This window comes from Microtus pennsylvanicus, chromosome 5 (assembly GCF_037038515.1).
Source record: "Microtus pennsylvanicus isolate mMicPen1 chromosome 5, mMicPen1.hap1, whole genome shotgun sequence".
NCBI lineage: Eukaryota > Metazoa > Chordata > Mammalia > Rodentia > Cricetidae > Microtus > Microtus pennsylvanicus.
This window is the reverse complement of record NC_134583.1, coordinates 80,577,557-80,595,065: the sequence shown is the minus strand read 5'-3', so window position 1 is coordinate 80,595,065 and position 17,509 is coordinate 80,577,557. Positions and strand designations below refer to the sequence as shown.

At 49.3% G+C, this 17,509-nt stretch overlaps 1 protein-coding gene across 4 annotated transcripts in view; it reads right to left on the bottom strand.

Moving 5' to 3' along the window:
• The window catches only part of Lrrc27 (leucine rich repeat containing 27), a 29,207-nt gene extending 13,845 nt beyond the window's left edge, over positions 1-15,362 (bottom strand). For 3 of the 4 annotated variants that reach the window (XM_075972656.1, XM_075972657.1, XM_075972658.1), the window contains exons 1-7: positions 15,256-15,362; positions 13,787-14,020; positions 12,103-12,233; positions 8,387-8,445; positions 5,389-5,526; positions 2,541-2,919; positions 894-1,040 (exon numbers count right to left, since the gene is read on the bottom strand). In XM_075972656.1, the coding sequence (XP_075828771.1) occupies positions 894-1,040; positions 2,541-2,919; positions 5,389-5,526; positions 8,387-8,445; positions 12,103-12,233; positions 13,787-13,972 (1,040 nt within the window). In that variant the 5' untranslated portion in view covers positions 13,973-14,020; positions 15,256-15,362. The other variant, XM_075972659.1, reaches the window with a different exon arrangement.
• Between the last annotated feature and the right edge of the window lie 2,147 nt (positions 15,363-17,509).

Here is a 17,509-nt window from a genome sequence, read left to right as displayed (position 1 = left end):
AGCAGTCTGTCCTCATCAGGGCCCAGACAAACAGGCAGAATTCCTGATTGTGGCCTCGGGAGGTTTATTTATAGCCAGGCTTCAGAAGGGAGGAGTGAGAGGCTTCAAATATCTAAGCCTGATGTGATTCCAGATCCTGATAGGACAGGGGAAGAACAGTAAGAAACACAAAACAGGAGAGAAGTCAAAGGCATCATGTGGGATGTGACTAGGGAGCTCGCAGTGGCTATGGACATGGGGAGTTGACCCTGGCTTTCAGCATCCTGCACAGCTCCACTGGGATCCCCCACTGTCCAAACCCAACCATGAAGCTTGGGCTACTGTGGTACTGTGGATGTGGTCCACACTGACTGGCTGCAGGGGGCCCATGACAGGACACAGCTGGCTTGTTAGTGGAGCTGTAGGGCAAAGGAGAATAGTTGTTGAGAATGGGATAGGTGACAAGCAGGTTGCATGAAACCAAGGGTAGGAAGTGTGACATTGTGCCACCAACACAAGGGAAGCTAACAGGTGACCAGTCTGACAACATTCCTTAGATATGATGGCAGGCCCTAGGGATGGGCAAGGGAGGAAAAAGGCACTTGGGTGGGTGGGTAGGTGGGTGGGGCCCACACAAAAAAGCTCAAGGCACTTGAAAAGCAGGCGGGGGACAGTACACTGCCCACAGGATGCCCATGAACTACCACTCTGTGCAAGTCCAAGGAGAAGTCTCTGAACTGCTAAGCAAGAGTTTGGGCTTTTCAAAAACTACAGGCCATACAAAGGGTATGAGGGCTTCCAAACGAGGCAAGGAGAATAGAAGCTATCAGGCCTCTTCTGAGACTGGAGACAATATCATACCCACACAGTTGGCCACTGGGCCCCAGTCCTGACGTCATCCATCCCAGGCGTACCTCCTCCGCTGCTCCAGCAGTGTCTCCTTTTCTTGGAGTTCCCGGAGAGTCGCCATATGACTGTCATCCAGCTTTTTCGTACGCATTGTGTTTTGGTACACTGAAGGGAGGTTGGGCAAGATTCCTTTGAAGGAGGTGGACTTCTTTCTAAAATCACACAATGATTATAGCTGAAAATGTAACTTTATGATGGCCCCTCCCACCTGCGGGAGATACAGTGCTGAGCACGTGCAGATTTAAAGGGTTATAGTTTAAGATCTTGACTCCAAAAAACCAAAACCAAGATCCCAGTGAATAACAGAAAAGCTCCATAGCAGGCCTGGTGGGTGCACTGGATACTAATCAGTCAGTGGTCCCAGCTATAGCAATCCAGGGGAAGCATCAGTACTGATCCATGTCAGCAGAAGATGCTGTCCTCTAGATGCCCACCAGCTACTGAGCTCAAGTCCATAGGAACGGACATCTTTAAGCCATTCCCAGAAGGCGACACAGTATCAGCAGGGAACCAGAGGGAGTGTGGCCACACACTGAATGCCCCAAGCTCTCAAGTCACATCAGTCTCCCGGGGCTGAGATCTGGTATCTACGTCTCATAGAGACAGACCTATGAAGTACTCCTAGAGAGTGGCCATGACTGCTGGAGTAAATTATCATTATTATTCATCGCGACAGTGTAAGGAGAGGAAAGAGGCTTCCAAACAGCAGAGTAGATGCTACTGTTCTCTGCCTGGGACTTCGAGATGAGAACATTCCAGCAGTCCCAGCCACGAGGACTACAGGCTACGTACGGTGCAGAGGGCCAAAACAAACAAACAAACAAACAAAAAACTCTAAAACTTCCTGGCTGTAACATGCATGAATGCTTTAAGGCGTAGATGACTGTTCGAGCCCAGGAGCTGTAGAGACAGTGCAGTGGGACAATGTGAGGACCCGAGCTTGACTCCCAGGCACTCATGTAGAAACCTAGAGTAGTGGCACACCTGCTGCCCCAGCACTGTGAGGCCAGAGCTAGAGACGGATGGATCCTAGGGGCTTGTTGACCAGATAAACTAACAGAAATATCAAGCTCCAGGTTCAGTCAGAGACCCTGTCTCTAAGGTGGAGAGTGAGACATTTGAAGTCACCCTCTAGTCTTCATACTGTACACATGGGCAAGTACATCCATACCTATGCACACCGCCCACATACACACATCCAAAACCACAGTATAGTTAAAGGGCCAGCTGCTTGTCATCTTCAGACGCCCCAGCTCCTGTGGATATCTTCCCAAATGCTCAGACAAGAGTTTAAACTACTGGTTATTGTCAGCTCTAAGACTCCGTCACCCTCAGGAGCCCATTACTGATTCCTGAGATATGATGGCACATCTCATTTCCATTCTCTATACATGAGCACCACACATACATACTCAGCACACACACCTGCTGCATGTACACACGTTACATACCACACCGGAGCTGAATTTCCTCTACGTGGCCTACTCTGCCAAGTGTGTTCTGTGACACTGGTCTGTTCTGGTCCTATACTCAGGTCTTATTCAACATACCCTAAATAATGGATTTAGAAAGTGGACCTTGTGTTTCACACGACTGTGAAATAGCTTTACAGCTCTGGGAGATCAGGCAAGTCCACCTTAGCGCTGCCTTACCTGCCTGTGGGTACTGGCTTCCGGTTCCGGTGCCTTTTCTCCTTGGCATTTAGTGCTGCCTTGAGATTTGGAGGCAGCTCAACAGCCAAGAGCTTCTTCTCCAGAACATCCACCTTCTCGTTCTCCACGATCTCCTGCCTCAGCTTCCAGAAGCGCTTGATCTCCTCCTCACTGGGCCAGTTCTCGGAGGAGGCGCTGGATTTGCGGAGCTCACTCAGGTCTAGCCTGTCCATAGGCGGGAAGAAGTCAGCCTTCTCCTTCACCGCGGCTGCCTCATGGCTTGGGACATTAAGGCCTTTCTCACTGGACGTGCTTTTATGGGGCTGAGGCAGCACAGGGTACGGAAGGTCATTGAAGACCATCCTAATGGCGGAGACTTCTGGTGGAGTAAAACGGCATGTTAGACCTTGCGGGGGGGGGGGCAGTCTTCACGGTCAGCTTGTCTGGACCTGGAATCACCTTGGAGACACACCTCTGTCACAATGAGAGCATTTCCAGAGATGTTTAACTAGGAGGGGAGATTCACCCTGGATGTGGGGGGCACAATCCTATGAGTTGGGGATCCTGATTGAATTTAAAAAAGTGAGCTCAACACCAGCCTTCATCTCTCTCTGCTTCTTGACCACAGACACACTGTGACCAGCTGCTTCATGTACCTGTTGCTGTAACTCCTCCAAATGGACTGTATCTTCTCAAACCTGGAGCCAGAATAGCCTTTATCCTTTTTTTTTTGTTTGGTTTTTTTTCGAGACAGGGTTTCTCTGTAGCTTTGGTGCCTGTCCCGGAACTAGCTCTTGTAGACCAGGCTGGCCTCGAACTCCCAGAGATCCGCCTGCCTCTGCCTCCCAAGTGCTGGGATTAAAGGCGCCAGTTATCCTTTATCCTTAGTCCTCAGGCATTCTGTCACACCAAAAGGAGAAGCTGGCAGTAACAGTAGCCTGTAGTCAACACTACTCTCCAGTATCACCTACCAGCCAAGGCCACAGCCTTTGTACCTTTGCTGAGGCGTCTAGAAGGGAGGGAGGGAGTCCACTCAGGTCAGGACTAGCTGGACCCCACAGGCTACCACAGAGCAGCAGCTGCCGGGCAGGGCATGGACACACTGAAGATCCCTGAGCTACTGAGCCTTCTCCACTTCTGGTATCTTTTAGCCTATGTGCATGAGGCAATTTTGCCACCCTTGTGAACATTCCTGCTCCCCTCACCCAAGATATCTTGAGTCTTTATTTCCAATTAAAGGCTATACCATGTGCCTGCTGTTCTTTGGCGATGTTTTGCTGACTTTTAGAGACTTTAGTTCTGTGTGAACTATTGAGAAAAGATAAGTGCTGAGTCAGCGTGGCTCCCTCCCACTAGGGACAGAGGCTCCACACCACAAGCCAAAAAGTGCAGGACTGGACAGAACCGGGCCTCAGCATCTAACATCTTCTGATCTTAAATACCAAACATCTTGGCCACTCTGACTATGGTTGGTAACCCCCTCCTTACATTTGGGTAAAACACACAGCAGGGGTGAATTCCAGTCACAAACTTTACTGCAGAGCCAGGGTGTCACACAGACTCCCGGCATCTGTTATGTCATGGTGGACCTGCATCCCCACAGCTGGGCCAGAGACACTTCTTGCACCATCTCCAGACCAGACCCAAGCTGTCCGGGACATATTGTGTATTCACCCTCCTATGCCCTTGCGCCTCTCCAGTGTGGAGCAGAGCTTGACCTCCTCCTGATGGCATCCTCACTTCTCGACAGCACAGATTAACTGCCAGGGTGCTTCTTTTCCACTGGGGTCTGACATGTACGTCTTTTAGTGCCCATGTGCCCAGGTGTTGCCCCGAGTCCCTGCCCCCAAGCCCTAGCACAGTGGTGGCTGCATCCAGACTCTCACTCCGGCCTCTCAGTAACCCATAATCCCTTGCTCACTCCTGCTCCTGCCAGGCATGAAGAGCTTTCCACATTGCCTCTCTTCTCTTAGTCTGTCGACCTGTCCTTCAGGGGCTTAGGATGCCATTGCAACCTCTCAGAGCCTGCTACATGCTGCCTTTCCCTAAATTATGTGCCTTTACAATGCCAGTCTAAGGTACCGCAGTTAGATGTCACACGAAGATGAACCCTCAGCTAGGTCCCCATGCAGGCACAGGAACCCTTGTGACTCAGCACCAGCACTCTGTAAGCTGTCCTGTACAAAAGTCTCCTAGGAGCTTGCTAAAATGCAGCCCCTCTCACCCTCCCTGGCTGCCCATTGCCACTCTCAAGTTTCCTGGGACACCTCCAAAACCATCCACAGGCCCTTGAGTCCCTGTCTCAGAGTTGATTCTGGAGACACAAACTAAGTCCTTTTATGAACATGACTGTTTTAAACATCACAACCCAGGACATTTATGATGGGTCAAGGCAAAGACTGGGTCACCATTCCCCTTCCCTCCCTTCTTCTCTGGCTGGTCAATATGTTGACAAAATGGGACAGTTTAGTAAGTATCCTACAGGGGGACACCATGCTTACTAAGCTAGTTCCTGGCATCTAGGAAGGAACAGGATATGCCTCATGGAGCTTTTTACAAAGCTGTCTGGAGTAGCACAAGGACCCCCAAAGTAGCTGCTTGCTAGTGGCTGGGGTGAAGACTGCCACAGCCGGCTTCTCCCATGAACTTTTACCACATCTACCCAGACAGGTGTGACTGTTCAGAGTGAACTTGAGCCAGGGAAAGGCATGGCATCTGGGCCGGTGTAGGGGCTGGCATTTGCCATGTGAGCCCCACAGAGGCTGGAGAAGCAGCTCTCCTGGTTCTGATCCACACCTTGCAGTTTCATCAAGTCATAGAAATCTCTACAAACCCTGAGGGGACTCACCTCCAGGGAAGGCATTCTCCACTGAGCAGATCCGTAGGAAGGTCAGGATGGCTACCAAGCCTTTCTGCACGATCAGGTGAGGTGGGAATTCCAGAGGGCAGTGTCTCAGGTTCAGCGCCTTGAGTGTAGTGACCTGCCCTGCAGCAGAGGGGGAGCGTCAGTACCCTGCCTGCTTCTTAGAGGGCAGCCCAGGAGGGACTGCGGAGCAGAGGAGGTGACGGACACCTGAGGTTTTCTTTTAAGAACTCTGCAGGTGGGGCTGGCGAGATGGCCCTGATGACTTGAATTCCATCCCTGGGCCCACCTAGTTGAAACAGAGAACTCACTCCTGTGAGTTGTCTTCTGACTGCCACACGCATGCCATGATAAAACTGCACACTCACAAAATAAATAAATGTAATAAAAATTGTGAGCAAAACTCTTCAGGGGAGACAGATAATTGATGATAATAAAAGCAAGCCAAACAACAGCAACCTTCAAGTCAAATTCATAGCAGAAAGCGGCTACATTACCAAAAATGCCCCTTTATAACATATAAGCTATATGAACTATTAAAAAAAAAATAGGACCTGTACTGAGGAGACAGGTGTTACAGTCACTGTCCTCAGGCAGCCCAGATGCCAGGATTAGCAAACAAAGGCTTTAGCAGCCATTACAAACACAGCCAAGGAAATGAAAAGTAGAGATGCCTAGCTAATTTGAGGAGAATGTAACAAAATACCTAAACAAATAGGAATGCTAATGAAACAAAGAATCAAAAATTACCAACAGGTTTAGAATTGAACATGGCAATCATTGCAGCAAAAAGTCTAGCAGAGGAACTCAGTCGTGGGTATTAGATGGAGCAGGGATGCAGCTAAGTTGGTAGAGCTCTTGCCTAGCTCTGGGTTCCATGCCAGGCATAAACTAGGGATGGTGGCACATGCCTGAGATTCCAGGTAGAATCAAGGATATCTTGAGCTCAACTGGGGAGTTCAAGGCCAGCTTGGGTTACAAAAGACTGTGTCAAAAGAGGGAAGAGGAGAAGGAAGAGATGGGGAGATGGGAGAGGGTGATTGACATCCATCATTCATTCCTTCATTCTTTTGTTTCCGTGGAGATGGTTCCACTCCATTGTTGCCCAGGCTGGCCTAGATTTCACCATTTAACTCAGGTTGTTTTCACATGCAGCAATCCTCCTGTCTCATAGCCCAAGTGCTGGGGTTACAGGCTTGAGTCTCCAAACCTAGCTGAATTGACAAAGTCTAAGAATGTCCTAGGGATCCACTTCCCAGCCCAGTCTCAAGCCTAGGTGAAATCCAGCCATTGTCTTCTAGATTTGCTCCCGTATGTGTGCCTCTGGGGCACCTTCCCCCACACTCTCACTTCTAGACGGGCTTCATGGCCAACTGATGTTGAGAAGAAAGACTGAGGGAAGTCAAAGATGGCTGTCCACCTTTTTGAAAACACACAGTGCTTTAGTGATAGAATGACACTGAGCACTGTCACCTGCTTACTGAGAGCATGTGACATGGTAAGCAGCTATCATGAAGTCACTCCTGTCTGCCTGCTGATTCCCTTCCCTTCCGGCTGAGGGTGCTCAAACTTCCTGCATTTTAGTAACTGCGAGTGGGCTGCATACAGCTGACTTCTCATTTTTATCTGGCCTGATAGTCTCTGCCTTTTAAACGGCAAAGCATCACGCACCACAGAAAGCCAGCTGGAGAATCTCTAGTTGCATATAATCTAAGCAGCAAGCTATGACAGCTAGTCCTCATAATTAACTGGGGTGATTTGGAATCACCTAGGAGACGCGCCTCTGGCGCATCTTTGAAGTGTCTCCAGAGAGGTTTCACTAAGGGGAAAGGGAACCTGAATGTGAGTGGCAACATCCCATAGATCAAGGTAAAAAGCAGAAAGCCATGTGCAGCAGCATTCTGTGCTTTCTGCTTCCTGACCTGTCCCAGCTGCATATCCTGTCCCAGTGAACTCTGTAATACCTTCTGTGACATGAGCCAAAGCAAATCCACCTTCAAGCTGTTCTGGTCAGAGCAGTGAAGAAAATAACTTTAACATAGCCCATGGGTGAATCGCACCAGAAGACATGAGGCCTTGAATGACACGGTGAAGGCAGTGTTTAGGACAGAGTGCAGCTCAAATGTGTTAGAAAAGAGATCTGAAATCAAACTCCAAGTTTTCAACTCAACTCAACAAAGATGGGAGACGAGCAAATCAAATTCAAACAGACAAAGATAAGAGAAAGCAGAAACCAAGGCAAATCAGTATGTAAGGAGGAAATGAGTGTCTTCCTCATTTATAGCAGAGAAAACACACACAATGGCCCCTCACATCCTCTCGGGCCTCAGAAGCACATGTGAGTCAAAGAATCAAGTAACCGAGTTCAAATCCAAAGGAGGGCACTGAACCCAAGCAGCTAAGACTCAAGCCTGGCTCCCACGGAGAGCAAAGCCGCATGCCGGCAGCACGCAGCGTTGTATGACCAGGTTTTCTTAGGCTGTGTGCAAAATGCAAAGCTGTCTGGCCATGGCATGAACAACACACGTGAGTGCTAACAACTCCTTTGCCCGAGAACAGGCATGAGCTCTAGAAGGACTGTGGAGACGGCCCTCTGGACATGCCTGTGGGTGAGTGTTGTGGTAAGGTTAAACAGAAGAGAAAGACCCAGCCACTGTGGGCAGCACCATCGCCAGGCTGGGATCCTGCACTGTAGAAAAGGGAAAAATGAGCTGGGCACCAGCACTTGCTCCTTTCTGCCCACCCCTGCTATCTTCAGTTGGCCACCATGAACCTTTGGGCTGTGAGCCCAAACAAACCTTTCCTCCCTTAGACTGTTTCGTCACGGTGCCTTACCACAGCAACTGGAGAAGGAACTAACAACCTGGGAAAGGGCCTTGGAACACCTCGCTGCCTCCCTTCCTCCATCATGCCTCTCCCCTCCATCACAAGCCCCGGACTTCAAAGCATTAAAATCCACCTTTCACTTTGTCGTGGTACTTACCTAGCTCAATGGGTAACGTTTTGATAGGATTTCTTTCTAAAAGCAAAGTTTTCAAATGTCTTTAAAAGAAAACAACAACAAAATACTTTAGAAAACAGAAGATTAAATGACCACCTGTAAAATATTGTGTCAATTTTTCCTTTCTTGGTCGTGGATATCCTAACACGCACACGCACTATGTACCATTAGCAAGCATCTCAGATCTGGAGCACAGCAGAAGAGCTACACTGCACTCTGTCCTGCACCGATTCTGGTTGTTTTTTCATTTGTTTTTATTTGCTTTTCAAGACAGGGTTTCTATGCATAGCCCTGGCTGTCCTAGAACTAACTGTAGACCAGGCTGGTCTCAAACTCATAGAGGTATGCCTGCCTCTGCCTCCCGAGTGTTGAGATTATCATAATCCTTAAGACTGTATCCATTATTAATTTATTGCTTTCTCCTTCTCTTTACTAGGACCCTCGGCTGAAATCTGGCACAAGGTCTCAGATGGCCTATTCCTTCATGTGCTGTCTACTTGAAAATAGGGTCTATCTCATGGCTATCTCAGGGCTAGCAGAAGGCAGGGCTTTGGGCCTGAGCTACCCCCATAGACTCTGAATGATGCTGAAACCATTGCCCTCTGGACTGATGGGCTCACAGTGACCATATCTGATTGGGCCTGAAATAAAGAGAAGGCGTGCTTGGGCGTGGGGGGGGGGACTGCAGCCTCAGCACCCAGGTCAGGCTCATGTCTGCTGACTTTATCGTTCTCCACAGTGGACTTTCTCAGGAATTCTTATGCTTTGAAGTCTGTTTTTGAAACAGTTCTACTCTATGGCATGGTTGACCTTGCTATGCAGATCAGGGCAGTCCCAATTTTCAACAATCCTCTTGCCTCTACCTCTCCAGTGCTAAGATTACAGGTACATACCACATCTTGCCTTATTTGATATTTTTATGAAAAAACTTGTCTCTTTTGAAATAAATGTTTTACGTGTATGCATGTTTTTATGGCCTATTTGTATGAACAAGCGCCATGTGCCCATGGAGGCCAGAAGAGGGTGTCAGATCTGCTGAACCTGGGAGTTAGAGATGGTCATGAACGGCCCGTGTGGGCGTTTGCAGAGAACCTAACCTACTTCTCTGCAAGTGCAGCAAGCTCGTTCAACCACCAAACTGTCTCTTCTGCCCTAAGAAACTTAACGTGATGTGTACAAAGGCCGGTTATGTGAGCCTTCCTGACTCAGCTCATCGGCTTGGCTGTGATGCCCTTTAAAACGCCTCATAAGGAAACAGGCAGCAGGGATGTGCCTGCTCTCTATGAGCTGGTTGTGACTCAAGACAGGACACTCAGCAATGTGCCCCGGGCTTCTCCAGCACCAAAGCCAAAGGCATTCCAGTCTATTTCGCTTGAGTTCTTTTAGAAGAATATTTATAATATTTAATATTTACCAAATATTAAGATGAAAGTATGCAGGTGATTTCTACCTGATATAACAATATCCATATGGTGATAAACCTGTGTTGGTCTTGTATGTTCTATCACTAGTCAGACTGTCCTTGCTGCTTACCTCAGCACCAGCTTACAACTGAGCAGACACCTGCCAGCTTCTAGCCTCCAGAGAACGAGTCAGCATGCCTTGTTTTAATCTCTGCACCCACACTCACACATCCACACACAGTGGGGGGGGGGGGCTCTGACGATACTATTGTTTTAAATATATTTTTTTAACTTTAAAGCCTTTAATGAGCCCACAATTACTTAAAATTTCTAATGAATATGATTCAGCTCTTGAGCAAGTGGATCCAGTTTTAATGACATAATGGGTATGAAATCAGAGACTCAATTATAAATTAAACAACACAAAGCAGCTGGCTTTGGCTGTCAAAATCCAAGGATTCCAGATCTGAGAACTAAGCACTATTTGGTGGAAGAAACAGGAAGTGGACCCCTCAGCAGCAGACTTCATGTGACCTTAACAGTCAGGGACAACTACTCAACAGAATGGATGCTAACCACAAAATAATTTGTGGCCAAAACCACTCAGCTGTCCCAGCACAGAAGATGGTGTTCTTGTGAGGAAGAATGCAACTCTGTACAGGACACAGGCCCAGAAGACCGGGTGGCCTGGCCAGGAAGGTACAACTGGGTGGAAACAACCCAAAGATCCCAAGAGCCAGCTCTGCTGTGTCACCACCCGCTGGCCAGGCATGTGCTGCTGCCTCACCAGTCCACCAGTCCATGCACAGCTTACCCTGCTAGTTCCAGGGTCTCCAGGACTCCACAGGAGGCTTCCTGGTGCATCCCCAGCTCAGATGTGTCAAAACTAGCTGCCTCCTGCTGACTGCTGAGCAGGAGCGTGGAGGGCAAGGGCAAGGCATTTGCTCTCACCATTATTTGTGCCGGGAGCTCACTCCCCACCCCCACACACTTTTTTTTTTCTTTCTTTTGTTTTTGTTTTTCAAGACAGGATTTCTTTGTAGCTTTGGAACTTGACCTAGAACTAGCGCTTGTAGACCAGGCAGGCCTCAAATTCACAGAGATCAGCCTGCCTCTGCCTCCCAAGTGCTGGGATTAAAGGCGCACACTACCACCACCCGGCTACAATATAGTTTGATCAGTACTTAACAAATGGTGCCCTCAGCGCAAGCAAGGCACTCTGCAAACCTTATGCTGATGCACAGCGGACTGATGAGTTCCCTGGGAGGTTACATGGGAACTAGGTCAACCTTAGACACATCTGTTTTCTAGTCTGCTGTCAATGCCAATCCCAAAAGCTCTGAGGTTCCTTGAGGCCCAGCTACAATCACTTGGCCAAGCCTCCTACATGGACCACTGCCCTGGCTGCCTGCCAACTCCTTCTACCCTTTGCCCCATAGCTTCCATCCTCAGGCAGTGATCTGGCGCCAAGTCTAATTCTATTCCTATCCACGTCCAGTTCTTTCAAAGTTGAGAGCATAGATTCCCAAACCCTGAAGACCTTCCTCAGCCTCGTCTCCTACCTTGTCCCTGACCCCTGGTAAGCTCTTGAGTACTTAGGGGACTTGTCTGCCCTTCCCTTTGCTCAGCTCTGTGAGGGGAGAGGAGGGTCTGAAGTGAGTAGCCCGGGCAGATCTAACAGAGTGGGGCGGTGGCACAGAGAGTAGACCCAGTTAAGGAGGCAGTGAGTCTGTGGCTGGGGTAGGGAGTGGAAGCCTGGCTGTCGAGGGTGGGCTGGACTGGGCTCCGCAACTGGGAGTTCTGGGAAACCCTGGGAAGCCGAGGGGCAGGAATGTGGGAAGACAGTCTATACTGCTTGCCTGGGGGTTTCTAGCTTTCCAAAACAGGGTAAAACTCTTCCCCAAAAGCCAGGGGGGATTCTCCAGGGCCCAAGGCAATGCCTGGCTGGGTTTTTATATAGCCAGGGTACTTTTGATCTCAGTCAGCTTCCCACAGCAGAGTCAGGGTGGAATCAGCTGTTCAGGAAGCAATGTGGACTTTCTATAGCAGGGGCACTAAGGCTGCCATTTTCTACCATGTCAAAGAGCTCATCACAACACGATTAGCCACACCTGGGATGGCTGGCCACAGACCTGTGAGCAGTGTCTGAACCATCTGGATTTTTTATTTTGAGATGGCAATTCACTATGCAGCCTGAGTTGGCTCAGATTCACAATGATTTGCCTGCCTCTGCTTCCTAAGTGCTCAGCCCAGTTGAAGACGATCAACTTGCACATCCAAGGAGCAGATGCTTACCCGTGAGAGCCAATTTCTGATGGAAGGGCCCTGATCTTGTTGTAACGGAGGTCCAGCCATGTCAGGTTGGGCAGCAACTGGAAGAAATCCTTTGGAATCTCACTGAGCGAATTCCTCTGCAGGTGTAATTGCTTCCACAGAAGGGGACCAGAGGATGCTTTATCAGCCAGTGAAATTTAAAACAGGATGTATCCAAAAACCATCTCCAAAAGGATTAAAACAACCACAACTACATATCAAACAAAAAAAGCTGCTCTTAAAGAATATAAACAGTTGACACAAGAATCAGAGATTTAAAACCTAACACTGTCTTCCTTCTCCTTGGCCACACTCAGTACCATGCTCGCAGCGAACCCACTGAGCAAACAGTAAGAGTCCTGCCTGACTCATTCCAAGTTGGCACTAAGGAGGAAGCTACGGGACACAGGCACATTCTGCTGTGGCATGATCTGTGATGACCGGCCACACAGAAAGAAGCCATCACCCAGGTAGGAAGACATGATCCGTGAGGCCTGATCCGAGCCCTGAGAAACTGTCCCAACTTTGCTTGGAACCACGGACAGCACTGGGACATTCAGCTCTCTGTACGCTCCCACAATGAAGGTGCACCACCACCACCACCACCACCACCACCACTTGGATGATTTTTTTCCCATAGAAATACATTCATAGCAACACCTGTCTTCTCAGGTATGAGTCTAGATTAGACCTAAAATACGCTGGAATTTCCTCCTTCCTTTCTGGATAAAGGCAATGGTTATCTCATCGCTTAGCTGGACTCCTGAGAATGGAGAGCTTCACTTCTTAGCGACGTAAACAACAGTCGCCTGAGGAGGTGGGTCCCTGTAACTAAGAGAGCACTCCTGGAGGCTGATAACAGCCAGGCACTGCCAGGAGGACTGTGAACCTGAGGCCAGTTTGGGCGACGTAGCAAGATCCTGTCTACAAAACTCGAAGGGCAAGGGTGCTAGCTGGCTCGCATGCCTTGAGAGCAGACATGCACAGAGGGAATGAGCAGCTCACCTCAGTGCGCTGTTGTCCCTGACAAGGGCTCTACGTGTGTTCCCGTGCCACCTTACAACAAACCACAGTACCATTTCTAGGTTCCAGATGAAGCCGAATGCAACGTAAGGGCATTCTGTGACACAAGGGCAGTGCCAGCCGTGCCAGCACTGCTGGGGATCCTCTATTCTGTCTGCCATCAACACTGCTTGCTTCAGAAAACTTGGGGACAATGCAATATTACTAGGAAGTGCCCTGAAGGAAGGCCTGACACAAAGGAAAGCAGTGTACATCAGTAAAGTCCGAGACAACGAGAGAAAGCTTCCGACTGTTTTCATAGTCCCCAGGCCCTGCAGAAGGACACGTGGTTTAAATCAGAGACCCACCTATTTGGACAGTGGTCTCTCTACCCTGGTTGATCTCAGCCTGAGTGTTTCCCATGAAGAAACACACCCTGTAGGGTAGAGAAGGCTGCCCCATCCTGACACCTGGCTCTCTCTGTTGCCTGGCACCGCATCTCAGTTGCTCTTTGTTGTGGTCAGCCTGTGAAACCCCAGCTAACCCTCCCGCTCCTTCTACAATTCACCTCTCCTAACAAGAGGGACAAAAAGCCCAGTGCTGATTCTGCTTCTGGCTGCAGGCAGACCTGTGTGCCGCACCCTCCCAGGAACGGGACACTTACTTGAAGGGTGGGAACTTTAAATAACTCTCCCAAATGGCACAGGCCTCTTTGACTCAGGTCTAAAACTGGTGAGGAAGAGATGACTCCCTCAAAACCAGACTCATCAGTTTTGGAAAAGGAAGCAGGTATGCCCTTGGCAACAGCAGCATTCTCCGGATCATTGGCAGCCTCCTCCGTGTCCTCCATTGGATGCCCTCCAGTGGCCACAGCTCATCCTTCTTGGTATGGAGTCACCTGAAAACAGGAAGGGGGAGGGTCCTAGCAACCAGAAGTCACGGGAGGGGCGGGGGGGGGGGGGGGGGGGGGGGAGCATGACAGGATGGGAGCAGGGCACATTTGCAGGGACTTGACTTGCTGAAAAAGCAACAGTACCATGATTTTGGCTTTCAAAGTTGTAAATATTGGAACATAAGGAGGCACTGGTTAAATTATTTGCTCCTCACACTGTACCACAAAATTTAAAAAAGAAAATGATTATTATGATCTGAGATATAGGTTCAGGCAGCCCAGTCAGGCCTCCAACTCACTGTGGTGAGCTCAGAATTCCTAATCTCCTTGCATCTACCTTGAAAATGTTGCAATTATAATCAAGTACATACCTGGCTTCAATATAACTTTAACTGGGAAATACCCCCGCGAAAGCAAGGATGATAGAATAAAAACAAAGGGGGAAGTCTGCAAGCCACCAGCAAAATGGGGAGGGGTTTCTGGTAAGCCTGTTTCCTGTTTCCGCCTTGATTCTCTGCCTAGGCAATGACAATCTTGCATCTTAAAGTTCAGTAATTCTTTTGCTTAACCAGCGCGTACTTTCAAAACAATCCCAGCAAAAACGATGGCCGGAATGCTTATAGGTTTGAGATAATCTGTCATCTACTCCGTCCAAAGACTGCCTGTCACTCCTTTATGAGAAGGTAACTTTCAGTGAAGGATCTGACCTCAAGAGTGTACAATTCATGGGGAGCCTAGGTCTGCTCCTGACCCGGGATGGGGCTCCCTAAGGTCTCCAGGTATTTGCATAGTCTGTGGTTTGTTGTTGTTGTTTTTCTACACCTTAGAATTAGGAGGAAAGGATTCTTCCTCCAACAGATTACATTGTAAGGAAGATGCGTTGATGGGAGAGAACCACCAGCTGAAGGGACTGGTGGTTCGGTTTCCACACTGGGACTTGGTTAGGCAGAACTCAACATTTGGGCCTCAATTTCTATCCTCGGGGCGTGGCCACTGTAGAGGGTCAGGGGACCAAGTCCTAGTCCTCTCCCACCACCGCGCTATCAGAGGTCAATGTTCAAAGGACCCCCAGCAGACAGACCCACAGCCCGGTGGCCCATCAACCCCGGACTCCCCGCCCGCCATCCCGGGGGCCCGTCCTACAGCGCGAAGTCAGGTGCCCGCTCCCTTCCAGTCCAGCCCAGCCAGCGGTGATTGACGCCGCAGCACCCCTCCTCCTCTCCACGAGCCTCCACGCCCACCTGCGACTCCGCCCCGGCACGCCGGCTGCCCCGCCTCCGAGAGGTTCAGGCACTAACAATGGAGCCGCGCGACCCAGACTGTCGCCACGGAGACGCAGCTGCCCTACGGAGGCCCGAGGGCGTCAAGCCGCGGGGCGGGGGGGTGGGGTGGCTTTGGTACGCGTGCGCTTATGGCCTGTGGTGGGTGACAAGGCTAGAAAGAGACTTCGAGAGGGTAGGCGGATGGAATCTGGGAGGGCTTGGGGACCCGAAGGAGACTGAGCGGTGCTTCAGCTGAGCGGACCGTCTTCCAGGGCCACGGACCTTCTGGCCACAGGCTGCCCGGAGCCGACCGCTGACCTCTGCGCCTGCGTAGAAACAGCCGCCGCAGCAGTGCCATGATCGTGGCTCCGGGTACAGGGTTCAAAGCAGAGAACGGGGCCTGATTCGGCATAGACGCTCCGAATGTGGAAACTTGGAGGCTGTCCCTACCCATTTAGAAACCTGCACAACTGGGCATTCTGGGAGGTCGGTCAACTATGCATACACCCTAAACCACACCATACTCCACAGAGGAAAGGGATCCCGATAGAAAAGAGATTCCCAGAATATGGTGAACTACCTTAAAACCAGATCTGGTGGGAGAGAGAAGATCTTAAACAGTCAGGTGATGTGAGTCATTCCTTTCTGGAGGCCAGAATTTAGGATCTTAGAAAGTTCCATTTTCGTGAGTAATAAGTCACACACAGGGCAACACTACCCGTGATCAAATCTACAGAAACCGCCGGAAATGAACTGGTCAGAACAGTGAGTTGTGTCCTCAGCTATCGGGCACATGGATATAATTTTGCTAAATATTTTTGAAGCAGCAAAAACAGGAGCTGTACCAAAAGTATAAGATGGAACCAAAGTGGAAGTCTAGAGCTAAAAACAACAATAACAACAACAACAAAAAACAAAACAAAACCCAACCCAACAGCAACAAAAATGGTTTATTCGGGCCAGCAAGGTGACTCAGTGGGTAAGTTCACTGAGCTAATTCTTAGAACCCAAGTTAAGAGTTATCCTGTGGTCTCCACACATGGACCGTGGTATGCCCCATATTTATGTAATAATAAATGTAAATCGTTTTTCAATCGTGTATTAGCAGATCACTTAGAACTGAAGGTGAGATGGGGAGTAAATTGTAATACACACACACACACACACACAAACAAACAAAAATCCAAACAAATGATTAAGCTTAGAAAATTCAAGAGCTATAGGAGTCCAGTGGCCCAGGTATGTGTGGCTGGGTGTCCTCTGAGCAACCGTCTTCTGAGATCTCCTCAACACAGCAGAGATGGATGCTGGCAGCTGAATTTGGTTACATGTTGGTAAAGGTTGGGGCCAAGAGGTGTTTAGAGAGGAGCTTCAGGAGGCAGAGAAGGCAGGCCATTCCTACCTGGCCACAACGCCATCAGAGAGCCCATTCTGATGGTTCAGGCGGTGATGTGCTTACCACACCTGAATGGGAACCTGAATTAGATTCCCCAGAATCCACTTGAAAGGTTAGGTACAGCATTGTATGCCTGTAATCCCCCACTCTTTGCAGGCAGACAGGTGGATTCTTAGGGCTCACCAGCCAACCATCCCAACCCACCTTCCTCCACGCCAGGAGACCCTGTCTCCCACAAGAAACAAGGTAGACAGCTTGAATGGCACGAGGCATGGCATCCAACCTCCACACACGTACCCATACCCATCCACAAGAGTGTATGTTCCACCTGGCCGGCTACTAGGAAAATAGGATTTTACCCAGATTGGACATTGTATTATACACGTTTGAGTGACAAAATAAGAAGCTTGGTGTAATGTCCATGTGCTGACTATCACAGGGTCCCCCTGCTGGGAACTGGTGTCCATAGGCACCTTGGGGAGCCGTTGGGTACCCCCAGCACAGCCCCATCTGAGCCTGTTGCCTCTTCCTACTGTCATCTGAAGTTTTGATTTCACTTAAAAATCCCCGAAATTAGTTTTTGTATTCAATAGTTAATTATATGTAGGAACTTATCTTGCCTTTTTTTTTGGCGCTCATTCTCCAGCTAAACCGCCTCTGTTTAGTTCTCTTGGCAAGTGTTTCTGGGCTATTCTCCTTAAGCTTATGAATGTACCCTCTCTATTTTCATCTAATTCTTGAATGACTGTTTAGCTGCTGCAGAGTTCCCTGTTGACAGCAATTTTCTATCAAAATTTTAAAGCCATTACTTGCTGGCTGCTGCTGAGAAGGCTCCTG